A 13,096-nucleotide genomic window follows, 5' to 3' on the forward strand; every position below is an offset into this window, starting at 1 on the left:
TGAACACACAGACTCCACACATATAACACCAGAGGAAAGGATTGAACCCAGGTCATAGGAGATGTGAAGCAATGCCTCTACTAGTGATGCCACGGGCCACCAAGGAACTTGGTTGAGAGCCAAGGAATTCTCTTCCCCCCCCCCCCACCACCTACAGAACCTATCTCCCAGATATATTGCCCCAAAAATTAATTAAAATTAAACACCACAGTTGTTGAGTCAGTGGCTTGGCTTTCCACAAGGAACAACTGATAGTGAGGAAATCTCTTAGCAGACTTCAGCCATTACAGATGGTTGACAAATGACACTCCAACATAAACAGACACTGGCACGTGCAGTGGGCCACACACATAATAAACAAAGTAGATGCTAACATGCACAGAGCCATGACATTGAAGTGTTTGCCAACTGTATGCTGGGGTTCTGAATCACTTAACCTGTGACTACACATTGTTAGATGCTTGTTATGCAAAGGTTAATTTGGAATGGAGGTCCAGCTGGACTCTGAATGTACTGCACAGCATAGTCCTAAAAGGAATGTCTCTTTGGCTGTCAGCCAGCTAGGGAAAAGGGCACTTGATGAGTAATATGCAAGGAGTAAAGCAGGCAAACTCCTTGGAGATGTCTGCCTGTAAACAACACTGTACATTCTGTGATTGGTTATTAAAACTAATTATAGGCAAATCAGCCTAGACCCCTGCTTTCCTACGGAATCCTGACTGTTGTGAGTTTCTAGCTGACAGAGGGAAAGATTGGATGAAATGTGACTTTCTCCTTGGGTCAAATTTTGCTGCGATCTGGCAGCCGTGCCTCGATATTGCGGCGGAGGCATCAAGGAGATGTCTCGGCAGGAGCTAGCAGCTTCAGAGTAGAAACCTGGTGGAAAATAGATGATGCAGCTTTTCTTTTCCAGTTACTATAAAACTACTTGGCGAGTGAATCTTGCATAATGTGTTAACAACAGAAGGTCTAAAATTATTGAATATACTCAGTAAAAATAAAATTGAGAGTAAGCACAAAAAGAAAACGCTAGTTAAACATTGAAAGTCCAGGACAGGATTTCTTTGTACCAAAGACAAATATGCTGTTTATTACCATTTAAAACATAAAATAAAAAGGTAAATTCATAATTTTAAATGTGTATATTTAGCACAGCTCAGCATTTCAATGTACGATTATTCCAGTGGCCCCAGGACCAGGCTTGCCTTGTACTTGAGACTGACCACTGCATGACATTCTGCCACTGAACTGTGTAGTGCCTGGACAGATGGGGAGAAAATGGAGAGGTAGACTTTCTCAGACTATGGGCTGTTGAGGAATTTCTGACAAATGAAATACGGCATTTCTGGTGACGAGCCAACTGGGTGAAAGTTGAATCCTCTAAACCGATTGCAAGCTGAGAGGAAATATTAAAGTATTTTATCTGCAAAATGGGAACAAACCTTTTTTTAAAACGGTTCTTTATTTTGTTGTTTTTTTTAAAATAACTGGTACAAGTAACTTGGCACAAAGCCAAGTGAGTGAAAGTTGAAGAAGTTTATTCAAAATAGCCTCCCACTTCTGAGCTGAACTTTCCTGTGGGTTGCTATTTTTCTGTGCAATTGCTACTGTTCTACAGATTTCCCCCCCTGCAACATACTGACCTTTCCTCCACTTCGAAACCAGCCAGTAACAGGAAAGAGCCAAGTGTGTCTAAGGTAAAGACACAGGCTGTCAGTCTTAAAAAGGGAGTTGCTTTGGGATATTTTTCTTAAATGCAGCTTGCATGACTAACCCACTTGTGACTTGGCAAGTTTTGTAATATTTAGATCCAGGACTGGATAATTTTTTTTGAGAAAGATGGAAGTGCAGTGTTGAAGTTAATTAATAAATGGCAGAGCTGGGGTCAGGGGCTTGAGCGGCCTAATCTGCTCCCAATTAATCTCTGTACCACTGCATTTCACATTGCTATATTGCCATCCGTCAGTTCGTCTGCAGGAGGCCGAATCTAAATTTCATTTTGCAGCGCAGTTTGTGTACCTTGTATTCATGGAGCCTTTTGATATTCCCTGACAGTTTCTCAGTGCTCCTGAACTTTTAGAGTGAGCCGCAGAAGGAGATGCGATAGGTTTCAGACACGGGCAGCTGCAAGTACGTTCACATGTGGTGGAGTATTTAAATTGGACCAGGAGGCTGCTGATCTGAAGAAAGTTAAAGGTAGAATGGATATTGAGAAGCAAATCCCAATAACCATTGAAAAAACATTCCAAAAGCTTCATTTTTTTAATGACCGAGAGGTTGATTTTAAATACTTTTTTGGGAACCAGAGGAAGCCATTCAGCTCCTAAATGCTGTTCTTCCATTCCATTGAATCCCGATGCTTTGCATATTTTAAGACTGCTTAAGGAAAATTTGGCAACTCCCGACCCTCATTCAGGCCAATTCTCCAGGCTGTTAGTTCTCCCAATAAAATCCTTTCCGGAACTTGAATTTGACCTAGACTACATATTCTCCATGGTTAGCACTATTTTAAATGTGTGCAACCAATCTGCATTCTGCATCCTATGTTTATAGAGCTGCCTTGTTTAGAGATTACCATATCTTTTAATAGAGAAGGCCATCTAGCCCGTCCCGTTTATAGTAGCTCCCAGGGGAAGCAATTCCATTTAATCTTCCTCCAATCCCAATTCTCTGTATCTGTAACATTCTGTCTCATATAAGCCAATCTTTGCTCATGCCATGAACCTACACTAGGGGCAATGCACAGTAGCCAGTTAACCTACTAGCACATCTTTGGCATAGCGTCCAGAGAAAATCCAATGATGCAAACTCCACACAAACAGAAACTGAAGTGTTCATTGAACCGATCTTCCTGCTACTGAGGCAGCACCACTAATCACCGTGCCACCATGTTATTCACTACCTCAATAGTAAATTGCTTTTAAGTCGAGCCTTCAACATGGGCAAGTATCCCACAGTTTCTCAGAAGTGCCAATAAAATGGACATCAAGATAAACTAGAACAGGTGGTCATCATTCAGTCAATTTTCAAGGAGGATCTACAATGAGTGGAAGATTCAGGAGCTTACTTAGAAAATTTCAGAGTATGGAGTCCAGGTGGGCATAGCGGTAAGAAATTTCATACATGGATCCCAGAGCCAGAGATGGAGTACCAAAATGGAGGCATGTTTAGCTGTGGAACGAGTTGCCAAGGATGAGAATTTGATTCCTATGACTCTAATTAGTGAAAACATAGGTTGGTGAAAGGGAAGTACGAGGTATGGGATGCAGACGTTTGACTGAGCTGTTCTGTGTGTGAGAATCGAAGAGTCTTGGAAGAATTCAGTGTAAGGAGGACTTTGGTAAGTGCAGAGGTAGATGGTGTCAGAGGCTAAACCAGGTTTTTTTTTTTGCAAACAGAAAAAATATGGGGTTTGTAAACTTCACCTGAGTTTGACTAGGATTCTGAAGCTAAGAATTGGCAGGTACAAAATTCCCTCAGACTTCAATATACTTCTACTTTTTTTTTTGCTTCATATATTTTGCACAACATGCTGCCGTTAGCTGGTAAAATCTTTGATGTGAATTGCACCAGGACACTTACTTCAGTTACAAAAAATTCACCAGATGTCAAAACCATTTCAATTATGGAAGTGTTAAACAGATGGTGTCTGTGATTCTGGGGGCTTTTTGACTGAGCAGGAGTACTAGCAATAGAACGTGTCATTAAATAGGTTTCAAATGAGAGAAACCCAATGCAAACAGTTCCATAGATGTTAATTGCCTGAAGTGACCCAGATCTTTTGGATTAAGCCATCTGGAATGGCTGACTACTTTTACAAGGAGGGCACAGAAGAGTCCCAGGACAACTAGGTAAAAGTTCGTTGTTACTTTAGCCTCTTAAGAAGTCCCAATGGAGCCCTATAATCCTTTCACCTTGAATAACACTGTGCTTCCTTTGTTGCTCTTAGCGCTTTATATGAAAAAAAGATACAGTGAAACAGCATGACGTGACCTGCTTCCATTACTGAAAATTATCCTAAATCAGCCTGGCGTCAACCCCACCACTTACTTCAAACTTAAAATATAGAAAGTAGTAAAGATTTGGGGGGGGGGGGAGAATAATCCCATTGTTTATTCAAATACTCACATTTACAGGAGAAAAGTTAAAACTTCATATCCCCATACCTGGGCAACACAAGCATTGTCCTTGACTTAAGTGAAAATTAATGGAGTAGTTAATAAATCGAAACCCAGATATGCTTTATGCAGGGTCCATTTTAAAAAAAAGTCTGACAGGAATTGAACTGATTCCTTTTATGATTATCATCTTTTAATAAATTAATTTCTGAGCTAAAACGTATTACAGGGTAAAAGTAGGATAAAGTTCACCATCCGCATGTTGACTCAGGTTCAAACCCATTGACTCTCACTTGCCTCGTTTCAATGCTACAGGCTTGGAGAAAGCCAGTGAGGGGAACATATCCTTATATCTGGGGAGGGAGAGTGATGGGTTCAACGCTCCAACAAATTGTGTAAACATCAGACATTCTGGTATTTGGCAATGGGGTAGAGAAACTTTTTTATTGCAGCACAAGAGGTGAACTTTCAATCTGGTAAGTTGGCAGTGCAGAACTGCCAAGGTACAAAGTTCAGACACTGTAAATAATCCTTGCTGTTTGTCACAAAGAAAAATTCAACTCCTTTGCACAAGAAACTTCTCTGTTCGAGGCCGAGCCATTCTCTTTGGAGAGAATAGCAAAGTTCTAACCATTTACTGAATAACAGAACTTGGTTTTCATCCCTCCTTTAATAACATAAATATGAAATTGCCTTCTGCAAGACAAAATTCAAGGAAAGTATTACTTTTGCTCCTTTTAGCAATGTGAATTATAAAGCAGGTAGTACAACACTTGCTAGGTTTGTTCCCTGGCCATGATCATATTGAATCTGAACAGCAGCACCCACAAAATGCTGGAGGAACTCATCAGGTCGGGCAATGGAAAAGAGTGAACAGTTGACGTTTTGGGCTGAGACCCTCATTCAGGACTGAGGGGGAAAGGGGTGAATTAAAAGGTAGGAGGGGAAAGAGGCTGGCTGGAAGGTCATAGGTGAAGCCAGGTGGGTGGGAAAGGTCAAGGGCTGGAGAAGAAAGTCTGATTGGAGAGGCGAGTGGACAATAGAGGAAAGGGGGGGGGGGGATCCCAGACGTAATAGGCAGGTGAGAAGAAGTAAAAGGTCAGAGTGGGGAATGGTGGGGGGGGGGGGTAAATTTTGTTCACTGGAAGGAGAAATGGATATTCGTACCATCAGGTTGGAGGATGTGCTTATTCCTGTGGTTTTTTGTTAACAAACGGAAAAGGAGGATAGGTTTATTGGCCTGTTCTTGTGGAACGTTTATCTTGAGGTTGAACCAAGAAGTGAATGGCGTGATCATACTGGGAAAATAAAATTGTATTCAGGGAAGTAGAAGCATTATCTGAGTGTCTATTGAGGTTCATTTGGTTGCACAGATGCTCTGAGTCTGAAGTTGTAGTTTGAAGGCCAACGTGGATTGATTTGAACACAGTCTACATTGACAGCACATTTTACGGAATGGTGCTGTGCTAAGCATACTATCCACCTAAGGCTCCACCTAATCCTCAAATGAAAGAAAAAGCTGCCACTATTGTGCTTCAGACAGGTTATCCCCAGAGCCCACTGATACTCAGGCTGCCAATCAAAATCATTACAACAGACTTGGTCATTGTCAAATGCTGTTTGTAGGAGGTTACTATGCACTAATTCTGATAAAGGGTCTCAACCAAAAAAAAAATTGACTGTTTATTCCCTTCCATAGATGCTGCCTGACCTGAGTTTCTCCAGCATTTTGTGTGCTTTGCTATGCACTAATTAGTGCAACTTTTTCCAGTGTGTTTGGTTATAAGACATTATAGGTGTTCTCAGAGTCAATAAAAGCTCTATTTAATAATAAGAGGCTATTTTGCACTGAAACACAATTTTAAAGAAATGTCCTAATCGGTGATTTTTTTTTTTGTTTGCAGAACTTCCCTTTGACTGTCACCAACTGTTCCTTGAAGGACGGCGGAGCACTAATGTGTACAGAATACAGCCAGTAGGCTCACAGCCGTTTGAAGTATTCTGTCGAATGACTGCTGGTAAGACCCGGAATGTTATTGGAAGCTGAGTCTGGGATCTAGATGAAATGAAATGTGGTCAGGGCCAAAGCTCCAAGTAGCGGAGCCACGTGTGTAGGCAGGGTTAAGGCTCGTGTTGCTCAGGGGTTCGAAGGGCCCTGTTGCCTGCCACATTGCGGTTTGAACTGAGAGAGGGGTTTTCTGTAATCAAAGTTTATCTTTCATGTGGGGGCACATGGCAGGTCCTTAACTAGTTTGTTTTGCTTCAACAGAAGGCGGCTGGACTGTGATTCAGAGACGGATGGATGGATCGGTCGACTTTGATCGACTGTGGCAGGCATACAGGGACGGATTTGGCAACCTTACTGGTAAACAGAATTTAGTGCATTCTCGCTCAATTGTCTTATTTTGTTGCAAACCTGAGAAAATCTGCAGGTGCTGCAAATCTGAGCAACACACACACAAAATGCTGGAGGGTCTCGGCCTGAAATGTCAACTGTACTTTTTTCCCCATAGATGCTGCCTGGCCTGCTGAGTTCCTCCAGCATTTTGTGTGTGCTGCTTGTTTATTTTGTTGGCGTTTTGGGTTAGAGGGAATAAATTAAGCCCATGCTCCTACTTCTGAACGGCACACGGTACATTATTCAGACGCAAGTGATTCTGCAGATGCTGGAAGTTTGGTGTCACACACATAAAATGCTAGAGGAACTCAGCAATTCAGGCAGCATCTATGGAGGGCAATGAACAGTCGATGTTTCGAGCCATGAGTCTCAGCCCAAACCGTCAACTATTTCGATCCAGAAGCGTCTCAACCGAAATTTCCCTTCCTAAATGCCGACTTGGCTGCGGAGTCCCTCCAGCATTATGTGCCTACTGGAAATGAAGTGGAGAGGATTGGGTTGTGCTGCCCCCTCTTGGTAAGGTCCAGTAATGCATTTATGAAACCAACGCTCTGCAAAATCAGAATCAGGTTTACTATTCCTGGCGTATGTCATAAAATTTATTAACTTTGCTGTAGCAGTACAATGCAATACATGATAACAGAAAAAAACAATTATGGTAAATACATGTATAATAGTTAAATAAGTAGTGCGAAAACAGAAATGAAAAAGTAGTGAGGTAGTGTTCATGGGTTCAGTGCCCATTTAGGAATTGGATAGCAGAGGGGAAGAAGCCGTTCTTGGATTGTTGAGTGTATGCCCTCAGGCTTCTGTACCTCCTCCCTGATAGTAGCAATGAGAAGAGGGTGTGTCCTGGGTGGTGGAGGTACTCAGTGATGGACACTGTCTTCCTAAGGCACTGAAGATGATTTTGATACTACAGAGGCAGGTACCCATGATAGACCTGACTAATTTTACAACTTTCTGTAGCTTATTTCAATCCTGTGCAGTAGCCCCCTCCCCACACCAGACGGTGATGCAGCCAGTTTTTTAGAATGCTGTCCAAAAGGATAAGATAAATGGGTGGAGGTTGAAAAGAAAAAAAGCAAACAATTTGTGTTCTGTGTGTAAAATGTTCAAGAGCTGGTTCTTTTTTTGGATATATATAGTGGCAGTCGTAACCACAGGAAACCTGAAAGCTTTGCACAGTTGGTAATACGTTGTTATTATAGTAATGCAAGAAACAGTTTGGCCACAGCAAGATCCTGCTGATCACAATATTGCAGTGGCTGAAGGATAAACACTCAATGACTGACTCTTCAGATCTGATTAATGTTGGTTTCTTGATTCCAGGTGAATTCTGGATGGGTTTGGAGAAACTTTACACCATCACGCGGCAGGGGAGCTATCTCCTGCGCATTGAACTGGAGGATTGGGAACAGCACACAGAGTACACAGAATATCCCTTTAGCCTTGGCAGCGAGGCCACTGACTACACAATGACCCTCAAAAGCCCCATCTCCGGAAACCTCAAGAACGCTATCAGTGAATCAAGCGGCCTGCCCTTCTCCACCCGAGACCAGGACCACGACCTGAAGTTCAACATGAGCTGTGCCAAACACCTTACAGGTCAGTACCATGGCAAATGGCCTCCAATGCTGTTGTAGGCATGCGTGACTCAATGGAAGGGCTATCCTATGCAATAAGTCAAACTCTATCTCCACACCTAGCTCCACTCTTGTCCATCCTTCCCTCGTCCTGTCAAACTGTCTTCTGCAACCAAAGTCACCATCCTGTGAAAGGGAGAAAGATGCTGGAAATTCTGATGGTGAGACTAGAGCTCTCTAGCCACTAGTGTGAAAGCCTTGAACTGATGGCCTATTATACTTGGCCTTGTGTGTAGCCTGCAAATGGGCTCTCCCCTAGTTCTTCCACTCCCAATGATAGTCTCTCTTTTTGCCCCTGAATGTAGGAGCGCTGCCCTCACAAACCAGAAGGGTAACAGACCATGTTTAGGCTGTTTATTTTCTATTTGCTTCAAAGGCATTCTCTTTTTTTTAATAATGCAGGGGGATGGTGGTTCAGCACTTGTGGACAGGCCAATCTGAACGGCAAGTATTTCTCCAGCAAGCCCCAGCAGCGACGCGAGAGGAAACGGGGCATATTCTGGAAACCCTGGAAAGGTAGAAATTACCCCCTGAAAACCACGACAATGATGATTCGTCCAATGGAACTGGAAGCATAAAATCGACATCTTAAAACTCTTGCAGAGACTATGACTATGTGCACACATTTATGTGAGAGAGAGAGAGAGAGAGGGAGAGAGATTTAGAGCAGCGAGGTTGGCTGTTCACAATTGGAATGAAAGTCAGTGACGTGTTGCAACGTGGCTTGTCGCCGAATATGTATGTCTATGTTTAAGCAACAAAGCAATGCAGCAAGTTTCCCAGGATTAATGGCTGAGCTATGCAAGTATTCCTAAAGCATACATGCCACTCAAAGCAGCTGTTAGTGTTCCATTGTTTTAGTTCAAAACAGATACAGAATAGTAAAATAATTTCCGTTAACTAACTGCCATTGGACTTCTCCCATCCTGGCCTGAGCCCGGCGTTTTATCTTGTCCGTTCACACAGAGCAGGAAGATCCCTGGCGTAATTGCCATCTGAACTGCAGCAGCAGCCTGTACTTGCAGCTGTTATGCCAGTCCTCAATAGTATTAGTACAGGGCTTCCAGCTCATTTGAACATTATTGGCTTTGATCACCCGAAACAAGCACATTTCTGATCTTTTGCCAGTACTTCTATAAACATTACTCTCCAACATCATCAAATAGGTGTAATGTTTAATGTGGAATTTGTAAAATAAATTCAAGGGCAATTTTTTTTCTCTGGCAAAAGCCCAAAGTGAAAGGTGGATCCAGTGCCTTGAGTACAATTGCCCCAACATCCTACACCAGCATAACTGTTACATTTTAGCTCAATTCCTCCCCATAGGGATGTTTCCAAGTCATATTGACTTTATCACCATGGCTGAGAATAGCTGTGGAAAAGTGAGTGTGAATTGTTTCTTTGCTTTTATATATTTAAACATTTAATATTCCAAACCTGCCTTTTGTAATTTATAAATGCTCAGCTTTTCCCAGGAGGGAGTGCGAGTCAATCTCTGTTGTCTGCTGTATATAACCTTTAAAAGCTGTTATTTTAATATCAAATGATTTGTGAGTTCAGATTTTTGTCCAGAAATAATCTTTGGTTTACATATTTTCCCAGCGTGTTTATTAACTCTGTGGAAGGGGGGGGGGGGGAATGGTCGAGGAAAATTTCAAGTGCCTGAACTAAGCAGAGGTGTGCTGTTGTTATTCCCTCTCACAAACAGAGATTGCTGAGTAGGGGCAAACACAGGGTGCACCTACCTCACCTCCCCCTGTGATAGCCATACAACAAACTTGGTCATCAGCATCTGTCAACTAGTGTACAATAAGAGTTAAACACAAGCCGGGGGGAATACAAATATATAGTAGTAGAAATCTTTTAGATCCAAAGTTGATACGTCATCCCAGAGCACAAATGGACAAATTAGGACACAATCATCTGTACCGCAAGCCTTTTCTGCCAGTTAATAAGACCACAGTTGATCTTATTGTGACCTTCACTCTGCATTCCCACTCTGTAAGTAAGCTTTCATCCTTGCTCTTATCCATTTCTGTCTTAAAGAACAAGTCAAATACCTTTCTCCTGCTCTCCAAGAGTGATTCAATAGTAGCTTCACTGCTCGATCCCTGAAGACCATCGTCGCCAGGCAGTGAGCAACGAATGAACCAGCACAAGACTTCATCCTCTGCAGTTTACCTGCTGCAGATGTATCTGGTCATGGCCATATTGGAAAGAGAAACCACATGAAGGGAGTTATACTGAAATGGGTATCTCATATCCTCTGTCCAACATCCACTCATCAGATGTAGACTCGTGTCCCATTCTATACTGCTCAGACATGAGCGCTTTACCATCACGGCTGGTATTAATGGTCATCTTTAGTTGTCACCAGATGGGGCTGTTAGTTCTTGGGAGAACTGTTGCCAGTAGTCTGTTATAACTAAACTGCCTTACAGTCTCCTTTGATACTGAGTAGTAGGGCCCTGGGGGGGGGGGGGGGGGTGGACAGACCTTAGTTAATATCCAGAGACCTCTGATAGCAACAGGTAGATGAGGTAGTGAAATAGTAAGATGGAAAACTTGCCTTTATTGGACAGGATATGGACTACAAGAGCTGGAAGGTTATGGGACAACTTTACAAGACGTTGGTTAATACTCCAGCCGTGGCCTATGTACAGTTCTTGTCACAGGCCAACAGGTCTATAGAAAGGACGTGATTGGGCTGGAGAGGCTGCAGTGGAGATTTCCCAGATGTTATCTGGCGTGGAGTGTTCCAGTTAAGAAGAGAGATTCAGTTCGGTAGGTTGGTTTTCCTTAGAGCAGAGGTGGCTGAGGGGATTCTGACAGAGGTATACAAAATTATTAAGTTCATGGATCGTGTAGACGGTAGAAATCTTTTCACAATAGTGGATATATCTAAAAGTAAAAGGCAGAAGTTTAGGGTAAGGGACATGTACTTTAGAGGGAAGCTAAGAAAGAACTTTATCACCCAGAGGATAGTTAGAATCTGGGATGCACTGCCTGAGTATGTGGTATAAGCAGAGACATTCAGAACAGTATCTACGTAAGCAGTTGAAGATCCAACACAGAGAACGCTGCAGACCAAGTGCTAGTAAATAGGATTATAAGTTCTTGATGATCAGCATGGGTACGATAGGGGGTCTGTTCCTGTGCAGTTTGACTCCATAACTCGGGCATTTTTGATTCTAGGCCCTCTGGACATTTACTGGCACCTGAGGCCTAACGCGCTGGGCTACAGCAAATGGTGTGCTTGTGTACTTCACTAGGTCAAAGTGTGCAAAAGAATCAGATCAGGGTGATCAAAGGAAAGAGGGGCTGTGGGGGGAGAGAGGGTTGTCGATCACAAGGGCTATTCATTCTTTTTTTTTGGATATAGCACAGAACAGGCCCTTCCGGCCCTTTGAGCTGCATTGTCCAGTATTCCCTTGATTTAACCCTAGTCTAATCACAGGATAATTTACAATGACCAATTAACTTACCAACTGGTAGGCCTTTGGACTGTGGGGGGAAACTGGAGCACCCAGAGGAGACACACGCGGCCACGGTGAGAACGTGCAAACTCCCTGCAGGCAGCTGCGGGAATTGAACCCAGGTCACTGGTACTGTAAATGCGTCGTGCTAGCCACCATGCTACCATACAGCCCCGAGAAGGGCGAGCATTGGCTGCCCCTGTGAGAGGGAAAGAAATCCTTGGGAATGCCACTCGAGACTTGGGAACCAGGTTGGAGGAGTAAGGGTCAGGTGGCTGGTGGAGTGGTGCCACAATGCAGTTACCCTACAGAGGAGAGTCAGTGAGTAACTAACTGAGAGACAAACTGACCAAGCTGAATTCCTGGTCAGACTTGTACCAGGAGGCTCCTTCTAAGTCACTGTGAAGTCCTGCTTCTGGAATAATCTATAGAATTCAGTAAGTACCCACGTGCAAGTTTTTTTTAAAAAAACCCTATGCTCTCATTTTAGCTTCTTTTCCCATGAGGAACAGATTCCTACCACCCAACCTGTCTCTGCTCTTTATAATGTGTTGCATGCATCCATCCATATCCGGAACCTTTGCAAACTCACGAAGGAATTTGAAGTAGAACCAAACTGCAAGCCCCTAGTACTTGACCTCCATCGTTTTGGCATAAAGAGCGACTAAGTGCAGAAAACCGTAGCATGGTGATCAAGTCCGGTAGACACTGACACTTAGCGTAACTCTGTGTGGAGCAACTTGCTTTTATTAATGCGACTTCAGTATTCAAGTTAGAACTACAAGATGGCGGAAGCAAATTAAATACAGCTGCTGAGCAGTCAATGGAATGGAATTTTGGAGACTTGACGGTATTTACAACACACTGCTGCTTCTTTATAATGTGTTTGGTTTTACTGTCATGGGATGAATTTCCAGCAAAATATGCTCGGAACCTGCTGGTGAAACAATTAACTTCGAAGACCAGCAAAGTCAAAAAAGCCAGTATAAGTGGCCTCAAGGTGTATTCCAGGGCAGGAGTAGGCCATTCAGCCCTTTGAGCTGATTGTAACCTAACTCTGCATTCCAGTCTGTCTGCAGTAACCTTTCAAACTCTAGGTAATTTCCATCTAGTTCAATTATCCAAGTGAGGAAAACAACATGCTCAGCTCTGGTTGAGGGAAAGTGATGACTCAGAACATCTCATGTACTCTCTAAGCTCCCAGTGAAGAAGAAATACTTGGCTCAAATACCAGAGGAAATCAGTGCCTGTAGAAACTGCAACTCAATTGATAGCTCACACCAAGGAGCCAGTAAAGCACATGCTTGGTAAATTAAAGAGAATTGATACAAAGGAATTAGTCACTCTTTACAGAAACCTTATTTTGTTTTTAATTTGATTCCTAAACTTATTTACAACCATTGCCTGCCCACAACACAGCATGAATCCTGGTAAACAGCTCTTCATGCTGAGAATAAT

At 42.9% G+C, this 13,096-nt stretch overlaps 2 protein-coding genes across 2 annotated transcripts in view; one reads left to right on the forward strand and one right to left on the reverse strand.

Moving 5' to 3' along the window:
• LOC140739929 (angiopoietin-related protein 4-like) overlaps nt 1-9,706 on the forward strand; it is a 12,436-nt gene extending 2,730 nt beyond the window's left edge. Inside the window, exons 4-7 of the mRNA XM_073068611.1 lie at nt 6,023-6,136; nt 6,388-6,483; nt 7,849-8,124; nt 8,565-9,706. Coding sequence (XP_072924712.1) covers nt 6,023-6,136; nt 6,388-6,483; nt 7,849-8,124; nt 8,565-8,740 — 662 coding nt within the window. The 3' untranslated portion in view covers nt 8,741-9,706. The remainder of the gene's footprint in view (nt 1-6,022; nt 6,137-6,387; nt 6,484-7,848; nt 8,125-8,564) is intronic.
• The window catches only part of LOC140739928 (dedicator of cytokinesis protein 7-like), a 222,135-nt gene that overhangs the window by 128,683 nt on the left and 80,356 nt on the right, over nt 1-13,096 (reverse strand). The window lies entirely within an intron of this gene.

Source organism: Hemitrygon akajei, chromosome 16 (genome assembly GCF_048418815.1).
Source record: "Hemitrygon akajei chromosome 16, sHemAka1.3, whole genome shotgun sequence".
Taxonomy (NCBI): Eukaryota; Metazoa; Chordata; class Chondrichthyes; order Myliobatiformes; family Dasyatidae; genus Hemitrygon; species Hemitrygon akajei.